At 35.8% G+C, this 26,135-nt stretch overlaps 5 protein-coding genes across 9 annotated transcripts; 1 reads left to right on the top strand and 4 right to left on the bottom strand.

The window, feature by feature from the left end:
- Positions 1-873: 873 nt before the first annotated feature.
- LOC102623817 (calcium-dependent protein kinase 11) lies at positions 874-4,838 on the bottom strand. Of its 2 annotated transcripts, XM_006473128.4 has the most exons (8): positions 4,078-4,838; positions 2,784-2,927; positions 2,505-2,657; positions 2,250-2,365; positions 1,924-2,091; positions 1,805-1,838; positions 1,614-1,722; positions 1,251-1,400 (listed from the first exon to the last, which is right to left on the bottom strand). In XM_006473128.4, exons 1-7 carry the CDS (start codon positions 4,625-4,627, stop codon positions 1,661-1,663), a joined length of 1,227 nt encoding a protein of 408 aa, XP_006473191.1. In that variant the 5' UTR covers positions 4,628-4,838; the 3' UTR covers positions 1,251-1,400; positions 1,614-1,660. The 2 variants fall into 2 exon arrangements, with proteins under 2 accessions (XP_006473190.1, XP_006473191.1); XM_006473127.4 differs by having other exon boundaries at positions 874-1,400; positions 1,614-1,838; positions 4,078-4,835.
- A 1,524-nt stretch (positions 4,839-6,362) lies between these two features.
- Positions 6,363-7,832, bottom strand: LOC102623536 (subtilisin-like protease SBT3.17). The gene is made up of 3 exons (XM_006473126.4): positions 7,573-7,832; positions 7,357-7,454; positions 6,363-6,609 (listed from the first exon to the last, which is right to left on the bottom strand). The coding sequence occupies exons 1-3, from the start codon at positions 7,758-7,760 to the stop codon at positions 6,536-6,538; spliced, it is 360 nt and encodes a 119-aa protein (XP_006473189.2). The 5' UTR covers positions 7,761-7,832; the 3' UTR covers positions 6,363-6,535.
- A 2,157-nt stretch (positions 7,833-9,989) lies between these two features.
- On the bottom strand, positions 9,990-16,405 carry LOC102623236 (uncharacterized). The gene is made up of 9 exons (XM_006473125.4): positions 16,024-16,405; positions 15,831-15,952; positions 14,807-15,014; positions 14,200-14,728; positions 13,830-14,081; positions 13,546-13,734; positions 13,384-13,458; positions 10,749-13,274; positions 9,990-10,500 (listed from the first exon to the last, which is right to left on the bottom strand). The coding sequence occupies exons 1-9, from the start codon at positions 16,206-16,208 to the stop codon at positions 10,195-10,197; spliced, it is 4,392 nt and encodes a 1,463-aa protein (XP_006473188.2). The 5' UTR covers positions 16,209-16,405; the 3' UTR covers positions 9,990-10,194.
- A 115-nt stretch (positions 16,406-16,520) lies between these two features.
- Positions 16,521-18,340, top strand: LOC102622946 (mitochondrial import receptor subunit TOM7-1). Of its 4 annotated transcripts, none has more exons than XM_025095874.2 (2): positions 16,521-16,688; positions 17,921-18,340. In XM_025095874.2, exon 2 carries the CDS (start codon positions 17,986-17,988, stop codon positions 18,199-18,201), a length of 216 nt encoding a protein of 71 aa, XP_024951642.2. In that variant the 5' UTR covers positions 16,521-16,688; positions 17,921-17,985; the 3' UTR covers positions 18,202-18,340. The 4 variants fall into 4 exon arrangements, with proteins under 4 accessions (XP_024951642.2, XP_024951644.2, XP_024951643.2 ...); XM_025095876.2 differs by having other exon boundaries at positions 16,522-16,688; positions 17,947-18,340; XM_025095875.2 differs by having other exon boundaries at positions 16,522-16,688; positions 17,898-18,340.
- A 325-nt stretch (positions 18,341-18,665) lies between these two features.
- On the bottom strand, positions 18,666-25,665 carry LOC102622650 (ABC transporter G family member 25). Its single transcript, XM_006473123.4, has 3 exons — positions 25,325-25,665; positions 24,332-25,184; positions 18,666-19,833 (listed from the first exon to the last, which is right to left on the bottom strand). The coding sequence occupies exons 1-3, from the start codon at positions 25,463-25,465 to the stop codon at positions 18,788-18,790; spliced, it is 2,040 nt and encodes a 679-aa protein (XP_006473186.2). The 5' UTR covers positions 25,466-25,665; the 3' UTR covers positions 18,666-18,787.
- Between the last annotated feature and the right edge of the window lie 470 nt (positions 25,666-26,135).

Here is a 26,135-nt window from a genome sequence, read left to right as displayed (position 1 = left end):
TTATTTTTTATTTTTAATTACTAGTATATCCTTATAATAAAAAAATAATATATTAATTTGAGATATATCACAATTAATAATTTTTTAAAAGCTTAAAATTGAGATACAATTATTTTTTTGCCTAAATTATTTACTATAAATTATACCTTTCTAACAATAATAATATGGTTTTGATTCCTCAAAGAAAAAGGGTTTAATCAAATTTCGTTTTATTAGTAATAATCACATATGAAAGGTTTGATCATTAGAAAGGTATAATTTATAGTAAATAATTTGGGCAAAAATGTAATTATATCTCAATTTTTAGTTTAAAAAAAATATTAATTGTGACACATCTCAAATCAATATATTAATTTATATTTATTATAAGGGTATAATAGTAATTAAAAATTAAAAATAAATTTACTATTAAAACAAACAGCGTTTATTAACAGAAAGTGGATTATAAGTCATTTTTGAAACGTTGAGGGATTTTTTATCCCTTTTCCTAAACGTTGGGGGGTTGAATGTCCTTTTCCCTAGAATATATTACTGGGGTACTATTACGCCAATTTTTTCAAATAGGCAAATGCTAAGTTACAATAATTGTAACATACATCTCTCATGTGAACCACACAAATTGTGGATCCTACAATTTTGTGTGGTTCACATGAGAAATGTATGGTACAATTATTGTAACTTAGAGACTCATTTTCAAATATATATTCACGTGGTTGAATTAAAGTTGCTTATTATATCATTTTTTTTGGCATATATGTGTTTCGATATTCGTATAAAAGAAGAGAAATGCGGTCGAGCGAATGGGAGAACCAAATAAATAAATAAAAAGTGTGTGCATTTAGGAAACAAGAAACAAGAAATAAAAAAACAAAAAAAAAAATCTCAATCTCAATTGAATGGCCTCGTGACTAAAATCTCAATCCTTGAAGTTGATATCTACATTGGAGACTATAACATTAGATACAACTCCTGCTTTTGTTTCGAGTAACATTGATCTTCCAGTGTAAGGAAATGGAACAGATCAAAGATGAGATGTTAATAAACAACATTATGAAAATGAAATTAGTTTCAATGAAACCTCGTCACCAAACCTAAAAAGAACATTAGAGGAGTTCATTCAACCAAAACATTAGAAAGGAAGGAGCCCCAAAAAAAAAAAATCAATGTCAGGAAGCTTCTATCTAGACTTTGCACTTGATAGTGTCGGCGTGATAGCATGCATGTTTGTTCCCTGACCATACAGAAGATTGGTTTCAGTCATCAGCTGTGCTTGGATCTTTTACGCCAAAAGCATCTGCGATATTAAAGTTCAAACTGTTTCTCATAGTTCTGCTTTTTCCAACTCCTCCCTCACTCTGTCTCATCATTGTGGCAAACTCCCCATAATCTATTCTCCCATCCTGCAAAATATCAGTCAGAAATACAATCAGGAATCACATCCAAAAAAATATATATATTATCATGGCGTCTTTTAATAGAACGGATGCCATTTCAATAGATGTTTAAGAGACAGCAGGTAAGTCCTAGGAAGAGAGAAACAAACTAAACATGTATGGACGAAAATCAGCACAAACATAGAATTACTGAACTCCAGTGTACCTAAAGAGACTTACATTGTCTTGATCAATTTCTTTGACAATCTCATCCAGAGGAACTTCGCCTAGACCAAACTCTTTGCAGGCCTGTTGTAGCTCATCGATGGTGATGTAACCACTACCATCTCTGTCAAAAAAGGAGAAGGCTGCAATTAAGTTCTCCTCTCTTTCCATCTTATTTAAGTGCAAGGTAGCTGCAATGAATTCACCATATTCTATTGTTCCGTTGTTGTCGATATCGGCCTGTCAAAGTACCACACAGAGTCAATGTAATCGTTATATAACTAATACAAGAGAAACACAAGTTCGATTGATGTTTAAACATTACCGCGTCCATAAGAGCCTTAATTTCAGATTCCATCAATTGAGATCCTACTCTTTTCAGACCCACTTTAAGTTCCTCAAATGTTATGGTCCCACTCTCATCCGTGTCAATCATTTTGAACAGTTCTTTCAAACCCCCAATTTCTTCCTCTGAAAGCCTTTCTGCTATGACCTGTAAAGATATTTTTCCAGTGCTAAAAATGAATAAATAATTCCTATAAGCACAAATATACATATGATTGGCTGCATAAAGACATTGTGAAAACCTGGGATGATCAAGCAAGTTCATAAGCAAGAGGGAAAAAATATAAAAAAGTTGATAAAACATACACGCAGAGCCATCTTCTTGAGTTTATTCATTGCACAAAAGTGCTTTAAGCGTGACAACACTGCAGAATCCAGTGGCTTATCTGGAGCAACTGTGTCATCCACAATCCATGGGTGACCTGATACATATTTCAAAGACATTGTCTGAGTCCTCATATAGATGAGAGTGCTTTCCAACACTAGGACATGGGTCATGATCACCCATCTACAGCAACAATATAATAGCTTTCTTGGTATTATAAGAATGAAATGACTCACATAGCACTTCATGGGCAGAAATTCTTCTCCTTGGATCCCTCTCAAGCATCTTTCTTATCAAATCTTTAGCACTGTCTGATATGCTAGGCCATGGATCAGATTCAAAATCTAATTTGCCTTGTAAAATCTGTTTGAAGATTCCTGATTCAGTTTCTGCAAATATTGGATAAACAACATACACTAATTGTTAATTGAACTGAAGACTAAACTAAAACATAGATGATACACCTGCAACTCTAGAAATGCAAAGAAGACGGATATGCTCATCATGATGGATACCTGCCCAAAAAGGAGGAACTCCACTTAATAAGATGTATAGAATGACACCAGCACTCCATACGTCAATTTCAGGTCCATAATGCTTCAGCAAAACCTCAGGTGCAACATAATAGGGACTTCCAACTACATCGGACAGATATTGTCCTGGATGGAAAAAGGGAAAAAAAAAAAAACCAATCATTCAGATTTATCGAAATATCACCCAGAAACCAAAAACACCAGCTTGTTGGCCTGTGAATGAACTCAAAAGTAGACGCCCAAGGCAGGTGCTTTCCTCCCCTGAGACGTGATCAGTCTATAGGCCTGAAGGCAAAAGCCTGAACCAGCAACCTGACGACCGGATCTTAGCTTCAGTTTTGGGAGTAAAGATGTGCTTTCTTCAGTCAAAGAATCCAAAATACACCTAAATTTAATTTTTTTCCCAGCTCACGAGTATGAGTCAGAAAGCATTATCTTTTCAACAAACATGAAGAAAGCTCCTATTTTTGGAATGATGTAAAATTTTTAAACAAGCCAAAAACAGAAATTGAGCCTAAAAGGGAAAAGATCAATGACATCTTTAATTCATGACTTAAGCTTTCTATTCATCCCTACCAATGGTTAAGCAAACTATGTATAATAAGATTTTTTTTTAAAATAGTATAACAAAATTAGCACTCAAGAAATGTGGATAATTTTGATTTCGAAAAGATTGTGCAAGAATCTAGGTTATCATCATCAAATTTCAATTATATCTAATTGGTTCACAACACAACACCTGCAAATGGATTCTCAAATTCAACAACTGACAGAAATTTCAGTGCAAACAATTATGTCAATCTAATCACAAGAAACCGGAAAACTTTGACAATTAACAAGAAATATTCTCTCCTTCAAAACGATCAGAAGGGTAATCAATTTACAAATACCTCCAAATTAAACAAAAAGGCTAAAAGATTCCCTCCAAAAACAACCAAATATAACAAATGCATTTCATGAAGATAAAATCAGTAAAAAAATCATGCTTATAGAACATAAAAGAACAAACGAACAATCAATTTTGAAACAAAAGACTACACATCTGCTATCAAGGCCAAAAAGAAACAAAACTTCAAAATTTGAATCAAGGGATCAACCAAAAAACCTAACCTGGCTTGCAAACCACAGACAACACAATATCAACCCAAAATTACACTTCTGCTATTAAGAACACAAATCAACAAAGATATCCAAACTTTCAATCAAGGATCAACCAGAAAAGATAATTAAATTATTAAAAAGAAAGAAAGTTGAAAAAAAAAAAAAAAAAGGCAACCTGGCTTGTAGAAGACAGACAAGCCAAAATCAGTGGCCATAAGCTTGGCATCATCACCATCGGTATCAAACAAGAAATTCTCAGGCTTAAGATCTCTATGCATAACCCCAAGAGAATGGCACCCCTCAACAACGCTCACAATTGTCTTTATCAACTTTGCAGCCTCTCTCTCACTATAATGACCCTTTGCCACAATCCTGTCAAACAGCTCACCACCAGCACACAATTCCATCACCAAATGCACAAACACAGAATCCTCATACGTCCCTTTGATTTGCACCACGTTTGGATGCTCAGACAAATGATGCATGATCTGAATCTCCCTCCACACATCATCGTAATCCTCACGGCACAAAAGCTTCCTCTTTGGTATTGATTTGCATGCAAAATGAGCGTTTGTTGTCTTATGTATGCACAAATAAGTGGTTCCGAATTGCCCTTGTCCTAGTTTCTTCCCAAGCAAATAATGGTCCCTTAGTCTTGGCGTTTGATAAGGCAAAACTGTGTTTGCTGGCTTTGTTGAGCCTGATCCTGAACTCTGCTTCTTCATTTTTTTTTTTTTCTTTCAAAATTGTAAATATCCCAGATGGGATTTGTTTGTTTGTTTGTTTTTTGTGAATCCAAGAGTTGAAAAACACAAAAGGTGTTGATTCGGTGAAAAGAAAAATAGTAAGAGAGAAATTTGGGAAGATCACAGTGGGGGCTCAGAGAAGAATGTCATTTGGATTTTCTGTTCATAATAAATATAATAAAAATCATCTATTTTTCACTTACAACAACATCGTCATTGCATCGACTTATTTTTAGTCAATTGTAGGATAGCGTAGGCTCCACCTCACGTTGCTAACTGTCTTTTTCTTATTTTCTTTCCCCTATTTTATGCAAATAATTTCACATATTTAGTATTTGTTTTTTAAATACACCAAGTGCATCAGTGCATGTGTCAGTACAGCCAACCAATAAAATCAGGCCTTTTAATTAAGGATGTATTAATTATCGTCTTCTTTATTAGCAAGTCGTGCATATATATACATGCATGAGATATATTTGGATGAGCACACTGAACGCTGAAAATATGAAAATGATAACTGATACATAAAATGAGATTCGTTAATCGTAACATGTGAATCATTAAATTAATAATCCATCTTTATGTGGCATAAAGAGAGAAAAGAAGTTTGAAGTCTTTAAGATAGATTAAGGGTAGAACGTAGGTGTCCACTTGCACATTAATAAAAGGAAAAAAAAATTCGAAAAGAGAGATTTGCTATAACATTAACCAAGTAATGAAGATTCAATAGTCAATAAGCCAAGCCATGAAATGGAATAAACATTGTTATTGTGTTGTACTTGGGAATTGTATTTTGACTCTGTGTAAAGAATGACAGAGGAAAAATTTTATTTCCCAAGAAAGACTGCGCATTTGAATGAAGCGCACACAAACAGAGAAGCTTTAAGAGCTCCTGGAAAAAAACAGAGCATATCGCATAACAAAAGTTACTTTTGGGGTCTGAAAGAGGTTCAAATAACTGTCTGTCGAAATTTCCATGTTAGACTTATGTTTACGAAAGCTCTAAAAGAACAGAGCATATGCATAACAGAAGTAACTTGAGAGGTTGAAAAGAAGTTCAAATTTGATTTCATTTTTTTTTTAAGTTATGCGTATATGTGATCACGTTACATGTACTATTAAACAGACTGGGATCATCGAATAGAACCACTTGCTATCGTGTGAAACTGTGACCATGACGCATGTCTCCCAGCAAAAAAGTTGAAGGACAATTCTTTTGGCAGAAGTGAATTTTGAAAACTTTTCATTTCCTCTGAGGAAAGATCAAGAAAAAGCTCAGATAAAGATGGCAAGTAGCAATAGAGAATGACATGAAAACAACTCCATTTGCTCCATTCTTGGCTGATATTGCGTTAATGCATGCCACCTTTTTCACATCATTCAACTACTATTTTTGGGTTCCCACCTCACAAAAAAAGTTCCCTCAAATAATGCATCCTGCCAAGTGCCAACTGTCATCAAAACAATGCGTGCAATTTTTGGTATCGTGTCATTGTATCGACATGATAAAAATTATTGTTTTATTATTTCTTAGTGGCTAAATTTTTTATTTTTATTTAAACAGCAGTAGAATAGCCATTTTATAAAATAAAAAATAAAATCGATGTGCTATATAGATATCATGATCGATTTACTCGATAGACATTTGATCTTTGCACTTTTAAAAACACCACAAAAAAGGCGCAGGAATATAGTATAATATCATGTACAAATATTAATAAAGATGTCTGCATATATATATATATAATTTATTTGGAAGATTATTTAGGTTATGCACTCGTCAAACACTGTATCATGAGTACATAGCTGTTTTATACAGAAGGAAAGTTCACTGTCTGATAGTGATACATATTGGCCTTGGGTGCTTATAATGATTTTAGCATGCTCCTAGTGCAGCTTCCCATGTCCGGAATGAAGCTGAAGTGTCCTGCTCGGAACAACTTGAAGAACACCGGGTTGTTCTGCCACAAAAGACAGATGTCAAAATTAAAGTTATACCCTCATCGTATAATACTAATAACAACAACAAGAAGAAATTAAATAAACCCCAAGTATAAGACAAGAAGAAAAGGCCTTGAGAACTCAGTCAATGTGCCAAAATCCATAGATTCCGGAGAAACATTCTAGGGACAACCATGAAAGCGAGGCATTCTATGACATTTCAATTAACATGGTATCAGTGCAATTTAGTAGGATTAACCCAAAGATCTTTACCAATGTTACGTAGGCTATTTGTCAGTAAGAGAAAGAAAGCAGATTTGATACATTCATTATGACATTGCGGAAGCAAAATCTTATCTGCGTGTTTAACACATAGAACTAGCACATACACCAAGAACTATCTGCTCGAACTTAGGAGAACAGCAGATATGGTCTATAGATAAAAGGCTTGTCATTTCAGATCACTGCTAGGCTCTAAGAAAAAGTAGACAAGATAACTTTGATCCAAACCAACATCATTTTGCATCAACCCAGAGCACAGAGTCTGGGATATTATAACCAACAATGCTAATAATACTCATATCCATCCACAATCATATTCACCACTTTGTTTCATCAATAAAAATATTGCTATCAAACTAAATAGGGTTACCGGTATTTTAGCCAAATCTAAAGGGTGATCAATGCAATGTTACAAGAATTCCACAATTAAAAAACCAATAATTTCACCCCAAATAAAATTTAAAAAAAAAAAGGAAAATCCTTACTGGAAATCTCATCAACTTGCTGAGGAGTAAGCTTAGCCGAGAATCCACTGGCAGCCGTCTTATAACTGTACAACAGAGCATCCTTTGCAGCCTCCTCACTGCATACAGATCGAAGAACCAAACGAAACACCGTTAAAAGCAAACAATTATTACCAAATTGCCAACGAACCGAACCGATTCAAATCAAAATGCGATTGAATTAAATAAAAAACAAACCTGCCGAGGACGGAGGAGAGGATACGGAGGTGGAAGGACTCGGGCTCCTCGTCCTGTGGCCTCTCCGTGTAAACGATCTGAACCGCCGATTCAGCTTGTGGTGGTGCCGTCGTCTCCGCCATTTCGATTATCAGAATCCACAAAATGACAGCTGATGATAACAAGTTTTTTCTGCTTCTTCCCTGCATCGATTCGTCTTTTATAACCCTCTCTGTCTCTGGAATTTACAACTCAGACGTTTCTTTGGTACTTAGCTATTAAGCAATCCATTACACGCTCCTTTTTTTTTTTTTTTTTGTGGGTCTTTGGTAATAATGTAAGAGGTAATAACATCTGAGTCCTTTATTTTTATTCAAATCACAAATTAGGGGCATGTTCGATGTTCCTTGGTATCCGTACAACATTTAATAACATGGTATGTATTTACATACTCATTTATGTGGGGAGAGTAATTCTAGTTGCAAGGACTGAAATCTTTTGAGTAATATTACATATTTTAAATTTTTTTATTTTAAATAAAAATATAATTTTGTATCAATTAATTAGTGAGATGATATAATTAATTTATTTAAATCTTGTAAAGAATTATTTATTGTTCTTAAATAACACATCATAGTTTATTGACTTATTAAGGAAACAAACCATCTTAGTTCTATTAATTTCGAGTTAGGAAGAAAATAGCAAACTATTTTACTTTGTAGTAATAAAAAGAACCCGCCATCTTTTAGTTATGTTTGTTAATAAGAATCAGCTTGAGGGTAATTGAACAAATTGCAAATGAAATTATTGCCCACTGTTTGAGAATTGAGAATTTATTATTTCCAGCATATGAGCCTCGGACCATATATATTATCATCATTTATTTTGTATGGTTGGTTTTAAGTATTGATAAATTAGGCGGTTGTCTAACTCCTATTATTATATGAATGCCTAGTTATAGTTGTTTATGTCCCTTATGGTATGAATCTTTTTTTTTTTTTGATATTTCCTTAATATACTATTAAAAGATTTTTTAAAGTTACTTTTAATAGGATTTTTTTTTTGCCTTTGTTTAATTAATAGTTATTCTACAATTTTAGAATTTATATACAAATTATATATTTGATAACCTTAACGTTAAAGGGGCATAATCAATAGTATTTTCTAACCATTAATTCATTATTAGTTTTTTTTCTAGAAAGAGATTAAATTCTTTATTTGTTTTAAAAAGACTTCATTATTTAGTATTATATAATTTCTTGCACTATTTTCTATAAAGAAAATTATTACATTTAATGGCTTACTTTTGAAGTAAAAATAAAAATATTTTCTTTAAATAATAGTTCTAAAGGAAATAAAAAAGACATTTTCTTGACTTTTTTTAAAATTTCCTACTATCTTACTGAATGTTGATATTTTAAAAATTAATTAAATTTTGAACTATTTTATATTTCTCTAAGTGTTCAAGCTGCGGAATGTAAGGAGATTTCATTAAAAAAAAAATTGTCTAAAGCTCTCAGTACTTTAGAGACAGGCCTGCATATTCCTACACTATTGATTTGATTGATTTAGTTAAAAAAGCAAAAATATCATAAACTAACATAAAAAGGAAGAGATAATCATATGTATTTATGCTAGATCCAAAGACACTAAAATTGTTCATTAGCTTCGAAGGTTTTTATTAACAATCATAGCATGATTGAAGAATAGTAGAGGTTAATGTGGAAAAATTCCAAACTCTAATCTTATATGTAATTTAGTACCATGATGTTATGTTATTATTATTATTATTTTTTAAAGTTGTTGATTATGTGCTTTTTTATCTCTTTGGGATTGTCGTAAATTCATTCCCCTCTATTAATTAATTTGTTTGATTTTGGACTGCAGACTCCTATCTTTCTATATTATGTTCACATATATATATATATTCAATAAATTATTTATTAAATCCCCCTATATCTTGATAAAATATTTTTTTGTCCTTTCATTTGCGAGTAGCTGAATGAAAAGAATCTCTCATGTCCAGTTCTGTAGTAGAAATAGCATTGAAAAATAACCATCAGTTATAACCCTAAAAGAACAAGAGTTTGAAACGTTCGTCAACATTACAGCAAATATGATTAAACATTAACAGCATGATTTTTTTTTTTTTTTTTTTGGTGGGGGCACCCGGGGGGGATTAAAATAAAAATCGTCACAGCTTCATTAATTTCGTATTAATAAAATAACAAATTTTTTTTTTTTAAACTCTGCTGAAAATGAAAAGATAAATGATGTATAAAAATCATCTACAATGTTAAATGATACACCACGTTGTCTTTTCGCAGTTAATATTAACAGAAAATTGAAATTTGTAAATTCAGAGCCGCAGCGGACAGAACCGTAATCGCAAAGACGCGAATGGAGCTTAATTTTGAACGAAAGAGAAAAACCCACACTAACCAAAGTGAAAGCTTAGAAGCAAAATAGAAACTTAAAAGAAGGTCACCCTGAAATACACATCAATGGAATAAGTGAATGATTTAAATTTCCAAATCTCCTGACATCATTTCCCCCATCAAATGTTAAAAGTGAACGACTTTTCTAGTCAGATGATAGAAAGCTTTTGAGGGTTTGAGATCAGACAGTATAGCAGCCATTTTCTTACTGTGATGTCCACAATGCATGCATGGCTGGTAATTCACTTAACTCTGTAGACTTCAAGGACATTTTGTAAAGCTCCCTCAGCTTTCCGGCATCTGCAGACCGTACAGAAGGATTTGATTGCCCAATGGGAGACGATTTGTTTGTGCTTGTGGAGATTGTTGTGGCCAGCATTTTTTTCAAAAGCATTTGCAACTGGTTCCAAAATTTGGCACATACCTTGGAACCATTAGTTGACAAAGATTCAGAGCAACTTTCAGATATATGGCGTCCTTCAAGCAGGCAAGATAGAGCTGTTTCCAGCATCTGGAACAATACCAAATTATCAGAATCACCCGTAAAAATATAAATAATGAAAAAAAATGGTATACCTTACATGAATTGTAGTGATAAAATATTTATAATTGGTATACCTCAATGCATGAACATTGTCAAGAATGAAAATCACTAAACAACAAACATTGTCTAAAAAGTTCAAATCAGCAAGCAACCAAACATCTGGATAAAAATATGGATTTCCACAATACTAAAGAACAAGAGAGTATGGAACATACCGCATTCGAGTGTAAGAAACATGAAAGCCTGAATGAAAGATCCGACCTCTCCATAAGAATAGTCAAGTACATGGTGGGATGTGACCTGGGACCATAAAAGTCCATAGCTTTTTGCCAGTTCCTCTCAGCCAAGGAAGCATATTGCCTGACCCTATGGACAAAGCTGTTTTCCCCTTTAGGCAAGTTATTTTTCTTATGATCTGATTCCAAGAACTTCAAAGAGCAATCCCTCTGGTAGCAAGCAAGTTGAAAATAGGCATAAGCAGCCTCCTGTTTGCGTAAATCTCCCATTGATTCATACAAAGATAATGCCTCTCTAATTGCATCATTTGCTGATACCTCATGCTTTCTCAGTTCTTTCCTGGTTCTTCCTTCACAAGGCACAGATATGTCCTCCCCGGCTCCAGTTTCATAAACTTCAGCAGTTGTATCCTCCCTTGCCAGAAGCATGCCAAGCCTCAAGTATGTATGAGCGAATTGTGTATGTACTTCCATCCTCAAGCTGTTTGACACTGAACCAGCTTCTTCGACAAGAGAATTAAGTTGCAACTTTGCAGCCCCATAATATCTGAGAGATTCACAGTATTCCAATTTTGCAGTCTCAAGTGCTTGTTTATACATATTCTGGAAGATTGTATGTATTTTGAGACTTTCAACCTTTGACACCATCTCTTCAGCCAATGCTCGTCTGCCATGGCCCAAGTTACAGTTAATCAAAATAATATTAGTGTAGTCAGAAACTTCTTTGAATGCATTAATAGCATTTGCAAAAGCATGTTCGCCTTTTTCCATTTCTTTTCTTTCAAGCCTGATACGACCCATTTCGTTGCAAACCCATCCTTTCTTTTTTAGAACAGACTGTAGCTCTGCTGAAACAGTAGGAAGTCCACCCAATGCCTTTACAGCTTCTTCATAACAACTTAGGGCAGATGAGAGATTGTTTTCTGCATCCCCAACTACAGGATCCTCAAGGTATTTAAATATCCCACCATTTTTCACTTTGGGCTTATCTCTTGAAGCAAATTCCACTTGTGTGGACACCTTGGACTCTACATCATGTGTTCCTGAAGTATGTTCTACTCTTTTAGAATTAGTAGCGTTCAAATCCTCAAGTTTCTCTGAAATAACATTGGAAGCTCCCATAAGTGTGCCATCACCCCTATTGAGTTGCAGATTTCCATTGTCAAGACTCTTTGTATTCTCATCCTTGCAATTAAGGAAGGAATCTGCAGGGTCTCCCTGAAGTGAGTATGAGGCACTCTTAGCATGTGATCTCTTATTGTGTTTTCTGCCATAAGCAATAGAAACCTTATCTCCACTGCTACTGCTAGCACTGCTGCCACTGCTGGCTCTGTCACTCTGGCAGCTGCAATTAACCAAGAAACATGAACTGCAGTTCTGATACTGACCAAGCTTCCTCTTAAGCCTTTGGACTTCTTTGACAACCTCAGAAGACATTTTCAATTCTCTGGTAGAAGGTTTTCTCTCTGCTTGTATTGAGATTTCTTTACCCTTTATCATATGGAACTCAACATAAACATCTCCAACCAGTGTCCATGCCCTAGCCCAGAAGAGGTAAGCAGAAGATAATTGCTCAGAATTAAGACAACCATCATTAGAGCTTGAGTTAACTTCCTTCATATCACCAACAAATGACCCAGTCATTTTTCTTCTGTCGGTGAATACTATTGGAGATAATGAGCCTTTAGTCATTGAGGAAATAAACTTTGTGTCTTCACGGTGCTGAGGCATTGATCCATAAACAGAACAAGCTAATTCCACAGTCTTCAAAGCTTGATGCAACTGACCATCCTCCTTATAAGCTTGTCCAAGCGCCAAATAAGATTCTCCCAGAAGAAGAACAAGTTTCCACAACTTGTTGTCCAGTTTCGATGTTGGAAGCCATTCTCGAATGTCACAAACTTCAATACAGTCAGCATCACCACAAGCACAAACAGAAAAGTTTGGAGATGGAAGCGTATCACCAACACGAATGTTCTGGTTAATAAACTCTGGTTCAGAGCTTTGTAGTTGGCGCTTCCATCTGAGAGATTTAATGGCTTGTGAAACATGGTGTACTGCAGCTAACTTAGAGGAGATTGGATCGGCAACAGTTTCAATCACATTGGTAGATGTTGGAGACATTCTACACACAGCAAAGCTTTCATCAGCACTGGAACTTGGAAGACCTCTTTCTTGATCTCTGAATTCTGGATCACCAGGGGCTATCAATTTCCTGGAAGTGGGAGCTGATACATTTTCATCCAGAGTCATCTTCATAGAAGCTTCTGATACTAAATCTTGCATTGCCATTCCTGCTTGACTTAATTCGTCTTCCACAATCAACAGGCCCTTGTCATGGACATCTGATTCAGAGAAGCTACTGAAAGGGTCCATGGATTCTTCTTCAGCATTAGTAACAGTTATTTTGCATTCTACAGGAAGAGATTCAGAAGTTAATTCCAGATCTTCCTCATAATTCAAAATAAGCCTTGCAAACTGTTCATGGGCAAACGCACGCATAACCTATTAAGCATCATACAGAGAGCATTAGTAACCATGTTACTAGCCATAGGTTTAAAAGAATTGAAGGTACAACTTTCATATCAAATATCAATTTAGAAAACTATAGTACCAAATGATCGGGCTCATCCAGAAAATCCAAACATTTCTTTATGAACCTTGCACACTTTGCCCTATTATCAGATGCCTGCAACAAAGCAATCAACAATTAGCAGGAGGGAATCACAGATTCCAAGGTGATACACAAAATAGAATACTTATTATTGCACCACACCATTGAAAGCGAAAGTCTGTGAGCAATGCGGTACAGTAGAGTCCCCAATGAAAATAATGAATCACTTCTTCCTCTATGAATTTGAGGCAGGGAGCTAGTGCTGTCATCACAAGCACTTGAAGAATGGTTCTTAGGAATAACAGAGAGATCAAAAAGTCGAATTACATCTTCGCCAGCACTTTTATATAGCTGTAAAATGTAATGTCAGATAACAGAAACAAAGTTTGCCTACATTAAACTTCATTAACATGGAAGTTCATGTTAAAAACAAACGAAATCAGTACCCAATAAGCACCAGGATCTTGCTTGCAGTTTTCTTGAAGAAACCTCAATACTGAAAGACCACTTTGTTGGACAACATGAGGATGAAAAGCAGGAGTGCCATCATCAGAGACACCTTTTAGTAAGAATATGTCATCTGTTTTCAGAAGCTCATAGCCCTGAACAACACCATTCTCATGATAACAAATTGCCAACTCAGGCACACTTGCCATGACATTATCAAGCCAGGCTTCAAGCCAAGTCAAAGGAGTGACCTGCCAAATGAAGGGATTTGAAACAGTAAAAAATTTAACAAACTAACAAGCTAATGAGAGGAGAAAGAGAAGAGGGGGGGGGGGGGGGGGGGGGTTGGGGAAGGTAGTTGGCTGCAACCTGTCGTGCGACATCCCATAAATGCAAGCTCACAGCAACATATTTTTCATTACTGAAGAGAAGTAAGTCGCTACCCAGAAGCATCCGAAAATTGTGAAATTGCCAAAACAAAACCCTCAAAAATCCATCATTACCAACTCTTCTATGTTTTTCAGACTCTTGAATCGAGCATCTAGGCTTTTCGCCAACATGTGAGGCCTTTTTAACAGGATCATGATTTTTATTTCTCTTATTCTTCCTACTGTCCCAAATGGAGCTATCCTGTTGGACCTTTGGGTACTCTGAAAAATGTCCTGATCCTTCCTTTCTAGCAACATCTTCAGTCTGTCCCACAAAATTGGATGCATCTCTCCCAGGAAGAACAGATGAGTTTGTTTGCCTCTCAGATGGAGATTGGTGAGTTGGTGGGCAGTCACAAGCCTCCATTCTAACTGAATGCATAGCAAAGTTCAAAAATAAAGATTGATCTGCACATTTTGATTGATTTCCATGTCTTCTGATCAATTTCTCTCCTTCTTCAACATCAGCCCTGCAATTTGGCAAAAACTCAATCAGTTAAAACACTTCTATGGAATAATAAACAAAGAAGCAACATGTAGATACAAACCCATAATTCAGCACAAGAGTCTGTCCAACACGGTGAACTGAAATTGATAATCGAGCCTTGGAATATGGTATTTTAAAGATTTGCTTCAAAATGTCAGTTGGAGAAATCACATCTATGTCATCCCCATATTCGACCAGACCAGACACGGCGAGGGCTTCACATTTCCTACTAAGATTAGATGCAATAGCACCACCTTCCCAACTTGGATCTGCCATTTATGAACATCAAATTTTTATAAAAGCAGAATGGAGTTATTATATCCTCTACTTTTGTCTTTAGTACTCAACTAGTCACTATAGCATTTCCATTTGCATAATTGCATGCATTGGATAATACAAAGCAGCAGATAATCCTAAAAAATATTCTGCAGAAAACTAACTCCTAATGCAAAATTCAAGCAGCAGATAGAAACTCTGATCCCAGAACCCAATGGAGCCCAAAAATTTCTCAAACCTCAAGCACACATGTCCACAATGACAAAAACCATGCCAACAAAGTCTACGAGTACTTTAAGTTAGGTATGTCTATATACATCTTTCTGCTTCCAGTCATCTCAGAACTGTTTAATAGTAAACCTTTCCAAAATGATCAGTTTTCATGCATGCATATCAGATTCAAATGACTGGAGTATCAGAGTCATACTTAGGCTCATATCTTTATATTTTAGTATGAGGATCATAACATACAGACAATCTAATGTCAATCACTCTTTATGTAGCAAAAGCTACGGTACCATGATACCAAAGAAAATGGCTTCTCTATAATATATGAAGGCTATGTTAGGGATTAAGGAATCCACAAATGTTTATCACAAGCAGTCAAATATATGCGAGTAGTGGTTGGTGAGCATTAGCTGTAAAGTAAAACTCAGAGTTTAACAAACACTTTAGCTTCTGGGCTTTCAAAATTTCAATCTCACGCATATGCTATTACGCTATTTTGCGTTGACAGCATGCAGCATCAGACTGTAACGAAGGCAATATAGAAAGGGGACTACTAATATTCAATTAACAAAGCAATTTACCTCCAGTTGCCTTGGACTGTACGGAACCAATAGGAAGCACCTTTTCCGGAAGGTTCGGCACAAGCGGCGGCCTATTAAGGTCCGTCTCCGTTGGCAGCATCCGATACCGAGGAGCACTCACACTAAAAAAAAACCACGAAGAAATTCAAATAAAGAATTATAAATTAACAAATAAAAATAAATATTTACTTACGTGTCGGAAGAGGGCACGAGGGCGGAGTTAAAGGCGGCGTCGTGAAAAGATTTGTCCGTCGGTACCGGAATTGAACCGCAGAGAAAACCTACGGGTTTCGGCTGTACGATTTCCAATCTTCCCACGCACTGCAGCTCTCTCGAGCTAGATTGTGACGGCGGCGCCAGTGACGGTTGTTTTTCCATGGTCGGCTCACTTAGTTGCTCTCCTTCGATCAATCTCGAACCTTTTTCTTTTCTTTTTTTTGAAAAAAGAAGTAAATTCTTATTCTAGTTGCTTCATTTCTTCTTTCTGTGAAAATATAGATCAAATTAAACGTGGTCTGGAATTGGAAATATTTCCTAGAAAATTCAAAATTTTTCCCCCAAGAGAAAGTCCTTGTATTTTTATTTTCAATGGAAATATTTTTAATAAATAGAATCACCACTCGTCAATTATGGGTGACGTGGCAGCCATCTATAAGTGGGTACATGATAATCGAATGCTCCTGCCTACATGTTGTTCAATACGTAAACTCAAATTACCACCTAACCAATTCTGGCGTTCTGCACCCGCATCCGCACACGGAACAATCGCCCATCATCTTCTCAACACATCGTCCAGTCATCTGCCGCCTCCGGCACTTCCATCTGTCTCCGTTAGCCCACTGGAATCGTTCAACTTAGGTTGGTCAGTTTTACTTTTTTATTTTTTTATCATAATTAATGCGGTTACTGTATACTAATTACTTGATGTATTCTTGTTAGAAAATATAGTTTTTTTTATCTCTTAGTATGCCAAAAAAAAATTGCTAAGATTGGATTTTAGATTAAAATTTTAATCTGATGGATTTTCTTGTACTATAAAATGGTACACGTACAAAATTTTAGTACTCTAAAGATTTTTACAAGTTTCATAATTTACTTTTCAGTCTCTGTATTGATTAGGACACTGTTAATCCCTCCTCAATTGAAAGTGGTGTTTACTCATGTTATGAAATGGAATCACTGGTTGCTAAGTATAAGCAGATGGCTGATTGGTAAATCTAAGGATAAACAGGGATTTTATCAAACACTTTATTCGTTTTGCTTTTAAAATTAAGCAGAGTTTAGCAATTTCAAACATATCTCTAGTCTTTGAGCCCAACTTCTTGTTGGGTTGGTTGTTATTTTTTATTTTTTGGTGTCCTTGTATGTGTAAGTGAGAGAGACATAGAGACTGTGTTCTTCAATTTGATTGTTCTGTTGTGGGACTATGGCTTATGGAATAGAAAAGAAAAGAATAATGCTCGATCATTGCAAGGGTGGGGGCAACATATCCTTACCAAGGATATGCAATGTGAATGATAGAGTATGTGTAACCCAGCCATGTTGTTTCCCCCCTAATATAAATCCACTAAAGAAGAACAGATACGGTCATTGATGATACTGTCCTTGTCTACATGTTTAGAAGTCGAAGTCTAGCTAACAGCATAGTTGATGGCAGACTTCACAGTGTGTGTTAAGTGTCATCCTTGTCAAGTTGGCCTGCCTGAACTTAAGATTTCCATCCTTCTATAGCTGACTGGCTTCATGAGTTGAGATGCTTGTTAACACTCTTCTTGCCGGTTACCAACCTCAAGACTAATAGCAGCTTTCCTCATAATGTCACCTTAAATACTTGGCAACGTAAATATTCCCCCCACTCAAATACACCCCCTTCCCCTCCCTCTCTTCTGTGATGAGATTTCATTGGAGTTCAGATTTTTGACAGCAATGAAAGAAAGATCCAATTGACCACATAAGTAACCTAGATAAGTTTTTGTTTATTAGCTCCACTACAATTGCTGCATCCTGCATCAATGAATGCTGTGTGATTTTATCAATATAATGCTATTGCCTGATCAGGTTTATCAGGTCTTTTTAATTCACTTCTACAGGTGCATAATCTGTTGGGGGTTAATAGCCAAAGCTAACCCAGCAAAGGAGAGAGAGTGAGGATAAAATGAGTTCAAGAATAACACTTAAGACTAAAGGCAAGAGTGTGAAGGGAGCAAAAGATTCAGAGAAATCAAGAGCAGATTGTTTGAAAGAGTGGAGCACTTGGGCCATGAAAAAGGCTAAAGTCATCACTCACTATGGCTTCATTCCTCTTGTCATCATCATCGGCATGAACTCTGACCCCAAGCCCCAGCTCTATCAGCTCCTCAGCCCCGTGTGATCTTCTTAACTTTTTCCTCCTCCTTGACATGCTGCTTTGCTATGTAAGCTTATAGATCAACTCTGCCTGGTGTAATATGTCCAAAGTTTGAACTCTCTATCTCTTCATTGAATCTAAGTCTTCTCTTCCTTGTTGTCAATTTCTGTCTACTTATTTATCATTAGTTTCTTTCTTTCCCTTGGATGAATATCATCACCTTCTTACTAGGTATAGAGGGGGAGGTTATAAGCATCTATACTGTAAAATTGATTTTCGACGGAATGAAAAAAACCAGTAGAATCATAACCATAGAATACAACCCTAATTGAAATGCATACATTAAATAGTGAGTAGCATATTAGGTAGAAATAAAATTCAGTAAAATGGTTAAATAGGTAAGTAAATAGCAAGAGAATTAACAGAGGACTAATAATTTGCATTTACATAATCAGAATGTGAACAACAATGATCTTTTGTTCCTTTTACATACATACGCCTGCATCAACCACCAATTTTACTTCGATGGCCAATTTCAATTACAGTTAGTGTGACTCTAATTGCCCTAACAACTCGAAGCGGCTCCGATTATCAGAACCCTGAACAAAGTTCAAGCTTTAAGGCGCCTCAAAGCAAGATAAGCCAGTAACCTATAGCCCACAAACATCGACAAGAAGGCACCAATGCTTACCAAAGGGCTAATTTGCCCTACAATATCTTCTTCAACAAACTTGCAGCTTGCATCTCTGCTGCTTCCATGACGATCAAAGCAGCCCAAAAGATATGAAATCTTCTTGCCATCTCCGTATTGAACATTAATCAGCAGCCTGTAGTTGTAATATGTAGAAGAAATATATTTGATCCAGGCTATACAAGAAGGCATTTTATGCACATAATATCCTCCCGTTAGGACAAATGCAAGCATTGTAACTGTCACAATTGTTGATGCTTGTTTAGCATCCATGATGATTGCTCCTAGAGCTAGGCCAAGCCCTTGAGAGACGAGCACGTAGCCAAGTAAAACCAAAAGTGTTTGAACAAATGCGATGAATTCAGGCTTAAATCCGGTCATCCAGTAAATGATAATGAGGAACACAGTAGGAAGAATGAGCTCCACGGGCAAGTCTCCGATGATTCGAGACATGAAATATGAAGAGAGAGTGTACATACCAGAAGCCCTTTCTTTCATGAAGATTGCACGTTCTTGAGGAAATGCGAAAACAGCATTAACGGATGGCAAGACTCCCCAGAAGACTGAGATGAAGAAGAAAAGGCCTAACCTATCTTGAACTTCTCGAAAATCTGAATGCCACCACATGATACCAGATAAAAGTGATGCAGCAATTACTTGAAAGACTCTGAGGGTGTTTAAGGATTCATGCTTTCTTTCTTTGAGGCTTCTATGAAGGAGAATGCTGAATTGGTTTAACCAAGTGGCAAAGCCAATAACGTTGTTGTTGTGGCTTCTCGTGTGTTCTTCAGAAGAATGGCTACTGCTGCTGCTTCCTGTTAGAAGTGCTTCTCTCCTTGGAAGATTCGTAGCTTCCATGCAAGCAGCTCTTACTTTTGGTGCCAACAATGTATTGTATGAAGCAACTATGGAAGATTTCACATTTGGCTTTTCTCTTTCACTAACTCCATCAAGATGGTACACGCCTAGAAAACGCAAGAAATATGAATCAACATCATATAATTTTATTCAAATAGTAATATTTATTTGAGCATACAGAAATTATTTATTGAGTAACGTCAATTTCCCATCTTACAGAGCACAATTGATCACCTAAAACTGTTCTATTATATAAGTAACCATAATATATAAGTAATAGCCCAGTAGATAATGACTCTTTAAACATATATAATAAGTTCTTTTATTACTTTGCACACGACCATGCATTCACTTTATTTACTCTATAACTAAAGAAAATTATTTGAATTTAATTAAGTGCAAATAACAACGCATAAGTGTAATTCAATGGCAATCACCAATCCTTCAAGTAGTTTTTAAACAGTTTTATGTAGTTGGTCAGATTAATTTGAATCTTGAAGAGGTAGGAGTTTAAAATGTAATTTGGGCTTTACCCCTCACACTTTTATAAAGAAATCCAAACCAAAAATATAAGAAGTTACTTAAATTCGGATACGTCAAAGTCTTAATTTATCATTAGAACCCTTAAGTTTGAACCATAGTATCATGGACTAGGTTACAAATGTGAAGAAATATGAGTGTCAAAGATATTCTAAAAATGCTAATGATCTTGAAACTGTATGGGGCAAGCAAACACTTCAAAAACAAAACCATTAGACCAATATAAAGTTTAAAGACAAAGTTAAGTGGGCTGTCGGTAACAGGAAGAGTTTCGTTCATTCAAAACAGGTAGAGGATCACATAAACAACAATATCTTAAAATCAATTGATTCCTTTTGCGTAAGTTTGCATTTTATTAAATACAGACGTCCGAATCTAAGCATAAATATAATATTGGTACGCTTTTAGATTGAAAATGGAATGAAAAACCAATGGTAATCGACTCAAAATGGTCAAGAAAGTTTAGAGGTTGATTAATTTATTAGTGCTAAACCCTAGTGACATGAATTGAGATTAAAGAAATTATTATGAGCAGCAAAGAAAGTTGAAAGCAAAAGCTGACCGGTGCTGGTGGCAAAGGTGGGAGTCCACTAGCGTTTGTGCCGCAAGTATTAGTTAAGCAACCACTTAATACTTTTATTAAAAGTAACCCTCCGAAGCTAATGATTTTGATGACTTTGGTGGGAAGAATGTGCTATATGCGTGCTATTGAAATTTAAATTCAACCCAACACGTGTTACTCTTCAACATATACTTAAGTTAGAGATTTAGGCAAAAGTAAGCAGGAGAATAACTTTAGCAAGGATTAAGAAAAAATGGGTTCGATCAAAATTATTTGAAATTCAGGTCAAAGTTTTGGCATCTGCAATGATGAATATGTGAGACACCAGCTGATAGGGAGATTGATTGATTCAATAATTTGAAGTAGAAAGGATGGGATTATTTTCTATGTTGAATTGGGAAATTATCTTTAAGGAAATCATTTTGTTCACCACTATAAGCTTAAGGGTTAGAAGAAAAAAAAATATTATCTTGGTCAAAAAGCTCACATCACCATTCAAATCAGAAATTAAACAGCACTCACGGACAAAGAAATTATTATTTCAAAAAAAAAAACATTCCTAATTTTTATATATCATGACTTGAACTCAAGATTAGTAATGAATGTTAGATTCGATGGCGCTTAATTAAAAATTAACCAAAAATAGCACAAAAAAAAGGCAACATATAATTAATTAAAAAGACTTAAAAAATTCATAAAGGCGTGACTATAGTGAGGAACAATTATCAAGGGACAAAGATGGGATGTGCCACTTTCCAAATGCTGTTACCCATAAAAAAATAAATAAATAAAAGATGCTTGATCACGAAATCAATGTCGTCATCAACCTCTATAATCCTGACTAGAATCATGGTGTCTCAGAATAAATTAATTAAAAAATAATTTTAAAAAAAACAAGGAAAAAGTGGATCAAGAAATTAACAATTATCTCGACCTCTCTCTCCATGTCTTTTTATTTTGATAATCTTTATTGTTACATTATGCCCATAAACAATGGTCCAAAAATACACCTAGTCAAATTGCACTTCGGCTTTGACCTATTTGACAATGAGCTCTGTTTAGGCAGTTTAGCTGGTGACATATATAAAAATGCCACACCAAACACCAATATTCTTTTCCTAAAATAACCAAATATTAATTTTTTGAAAAATGTATTTAAAATCACTTGTCGTGAGAATCTTAAACTTCAAACTTACCTAGGGGCTGCCAAGCAAGCAATTTAATACTAAAAATAACAATAAACAAACAAGCTTGTTTCTTCATAGTGGCATGAAACCTAATCTCAATGGACTAATTAGATGTCAACAGTATCTAAATCGCTACACTAAACAAATAATTTCAGATGAAGGTAAAACAAATCATTACAGCGGGATAAACAAAACTTTGTAAGAATATTTTAACCCTAGTTTTATCCTACGGGTGAAGTCACTGTCGTTCGCTAAGTACGCCACAATCCTTGAATGATATCAGTCATGGCCCTCCGCACAAAATGCGAAGAAACATATGATGATATAAGGGATTATTTTTTTCCCCTAAAAGAGAAGCATGACTGGTCAGTACCCAAATCGATACCTCAACGAAAAAAAGTCAACTCTATGGTTCAAACCCAAATAATTAATTTCACTCAATAATTGTTCGTTGTTTTGATCATATCACAACAAAAGTTACTTGATGAGAATTGACCTTGATGCGATCCTTTTCAACCCATGAGATGAGAATTTCTGTAGGAAAGGATGTGTGATTGAAGGGTCCCACTTTCCCATACCGTATACTATCTCTTCAATATCTTTTACAGAATTAAATTGGGATTGTATTGGGGATCCATACTCCATCATAACAATGAGTAAAAATAAATAAATAAATAAAAGAACCCATATCACGTTGGAAAATTGCTAGCTGCGTGCCTGTATTGTCCATGATTCTCTCAATCTACCTTATTAAATTGCTCCACCTAGTTCCAACACCTAAATATTTAATTTTTTTTAAAAAAAAACATACCTTAAGACTCTTAGATATTGGATGGAATACTTTAATGTGAAATGTCAAACGTGAGATACAATGGGTCAGATGTTGGCACGTGATAGGATTAAACATGAAATTTTAATTTTGGTATCAAAATTTCAGAATGTTCAAAAAAAAATAATTAAATCCAGAATTGATACGTAAAAATTCGATATTACTACTAGAGGTAAGTCAGAACGATTCGAAAGAGAAATTGAAATTCTTGATAGAATAGAATAGAAGGGGCAGCTAGCTAACATGTCTCCCTTAGTTAGGGCAGATTGTTGATAAATCTAGCCACTATTAAAAGACAATCGAACACGTCACTGAGCGCGAGTGGACATAGTTGGTTTCAACCAAAGAGGGAGAAAGGGTGGGAAAAGAGAGAGAAAAAATCGGAGACGGAATAAAGCATGAACTATGAAGAGTCGTATAAAGGGTTGGCTAAAAGCAAGCAGGATATAAAAAAGGAAAGAAATAAAAGAATAATAACAATTTCAAAAAAAAAAAAGCAAAGACACAAGACCGCCGAAGCCAAGCAAACACGACACGTTTCCATAAAAAATAATAAATTTATTAATTTCTCCCTAATAGTCTAATCTAGAACAGAACTCCCACGGAATTTCTCTCTCTCTCTCTCTTTTTTTTCTTTTTTTTTTCTTTTCCACTTTCTTTTCTAAAATCAAAACCCTGCACGTATCTAATCAATTTTATCCATTATAGTGGCTCTTCCTTCCTGAAAAAAGCTGTCAACTTTACATTTTCATTCAAAATAATAAGATAATTTTTAAATAATATTTTACCCCCCCCCCCCCCCATTACCAACACCAATCCACCACTAACATGCTACAATCCTTTTCTCTGTCCTTTTATTACTTTTCTTGTGTTTTTAGCCCCCAAAAACAAAAGGTCATATAAATTTATAATTAATCAGATCTAATGTTGTGGCAGAAATAATTAAATGCAGAAGCTCTAGGGGATATACCCATTTTGACTGTATGAGATGAGTATGGCCCCATAACTTAGGTGTTTGACTAAGCGAACATGAAGGTGGCAATGGGTTGTGATCGATCATGATGAACTTGTAAAACAGTTGTTTGTATCCTTGTGGCCACTCAATTTTTCGAAATCTTTCATTTGATACTCATTCAAAAACTCTTAATTTAAATTTAATGAGTATAACGAAAAGTTTAATGCAGTCTACATCGATGATTCAACATGGAGTTAAGACGATGGACCCACATAGATATGACATAGGAATGGAGAACTGTACATAGTGTGTGCGCGGTGTGCCATATGTTCTTGTCCTAATAATGACGCCCCCGTCAGTACTTGTTTGGACCACCTAACTGGTTCCATAACTTCCATAACTTATGATTCTTGAAACTCAGTCTCTTTAATAATTGACACACTCTGAGAGAAATTTACACTTCAGAAATGACAAGAAAAAGACACGAGAATTATAGGATAAAAAGACATTCAACGAATTAAAGATTACGTACCATTAGCGAGATCAAGGAGAAAATCAGCAGGATTCATAGGAAAAGATGGCGAGAATCCAACGGACTCAAAATAACTCATAGCCTCACTCCCTTTGCCAAAGTACAAACACCTCCCTTCGCTCAACACCAGCACTTTATCAAACATTTGATAAACTCTGCTCGACGGTTGGTGCATGGAGGTCACTATGGTCTTTCCCCTCTGAACCAACGAACCCAACGTCGATACCAACCGATAGGCCGCCGTCGAGTCCAAACCCGACGTGGGTTCGTCCAGAATCAACAAGCTAGGGTTTATCAGCATCTCATGAGCTATGCTCACTCTCTTTCTCTCACCACCCGAGATTCCGCGAATAAAGCTGTTACCGATGATTGTGTTCTCACATTTTGTTAACCCTAACTCCGCCATAACTGCTTCAGCTATCGAAGTCTTCTCTTTCGTGGACAATGTTCTCGGCAAGCGAAGCAGAGAACAGAAGACTAGGGTTTCGCGAACTGTCAGGTGGGGATAAAGAATATCATCTTGGGTGACAAATCCAGTGCGTTTTGATATGTGTTTAGTTGGTTTCTTGTTATTAGTGAGAATTGTTCCCGTTAAGCCGTGACCTTGATGAAGTCTACCAGCTAACACATTGAGCATCGTCGATTTGCCGCTGCCGGAAGGGCCAAGGATGGCCAGGATTTCTCCTGGTGACACCATGCCTGTTATTCCATTCAATATCGTTCTCTCCTGAATCTTAGCGGTTGATCCTTGATCATCAGTCGAAGATGTTGATCCACGGTTGAAAATACGTCTGAAGCTGCTTCCTTCTTTGCTCTTGTTCTCGATCTTGATCCGGTAACAGACGTCGATAAACTGCATGCGTCAATAAAAGAAAGAAATGGTAAATATAGTCAAAATTGAAAGAGTCAACAGTGAGTTTTGACTCTTGAAATAAAAAAGAAAAAGAAAGGAACCCGACACATCGCTCGTTCCCCAGTGAACATTAATTATACCTTGAGAGTGATGGGGTAACAAGAAGACATTAACGAAGGTAGCTGATGAAGCAAATCTCGTGCCGGGGAGCAATCGTTGGATTGATACGGGCAGTCCGTTAAGTCTCCATTGGGAGTTTCTACACTATCAAACCCTGGCATTAGTGTTACTAGGTTGTTGTTAACTTTTCGTGAGAATGAGTGAGAAAATGAAGGAAAAGATAGCGAGTTGAGTTTTGTTTGCGTATGTGTTTGTTGTGATGGGAAAATGAAAATGAAAAGGGGGTTTCGAATTTGAAGAAAGAACAAATGGGTGCAAAATGGAGGGGGTATTTATTTAGAAAAAAAAATACGGTAGCGAGTGGATGCCACGTCAAAGGGAAATGGCGATAGGAAAAGGTGCAACGTGGCCTTGTAGAGTGCCAGTTGGCAGCTTCTCAAGAGGGTTTATGAGAAAGTGCTTTTACTAAGCGCCGTTCGGCTTTCTAATATATCTTTTCTGCTTCTTTCATTTCTCTTTCTTAGGTCAGAAGTTGTGCACATAACATGGATAAAACTGCTTTTGTAATCAGTGTGTGGACTTGAATTGAAGTGCGAGCCATTAATACGACTTTGGGGAATGTATACAACAAGTTCAACAATTAATTCATAACCTTTAACGAGTTCAATAGCATGGGGGTGTCTACCACCAACGAAAATTTGATACAAATACATTCAATTTTACGAATACTAATAGATAAGTTTGCAATTTTGCGTAAGGCTAAATTTTTTACCTAGTTTGGTGAACTAATTAAAGTGTTAACTAGTTTTGGGTGATCATATATGCCAGGGG

The sequence above is a fragment of the Citrus sinensis genome, chromosome 5 (assembly GCF_022201045.2).
Source record: "Citrus sinensis cultivar Valencia sweet orange chromosome 5, DVS_A1.0, whole genome shotgun sequence".
Lineage (NCBI taxonomy): Eukaryota > Viridiplantae > Streptophyta > Magnoliopsida > Sapindales > Rutaceae > Citrus > Citrus sinensis.
The sequence above is the reverse complement of the archived record's forward strand: the minus strand, read 5'-3'. Positions and strand labels throughout refer to the sequence as shown.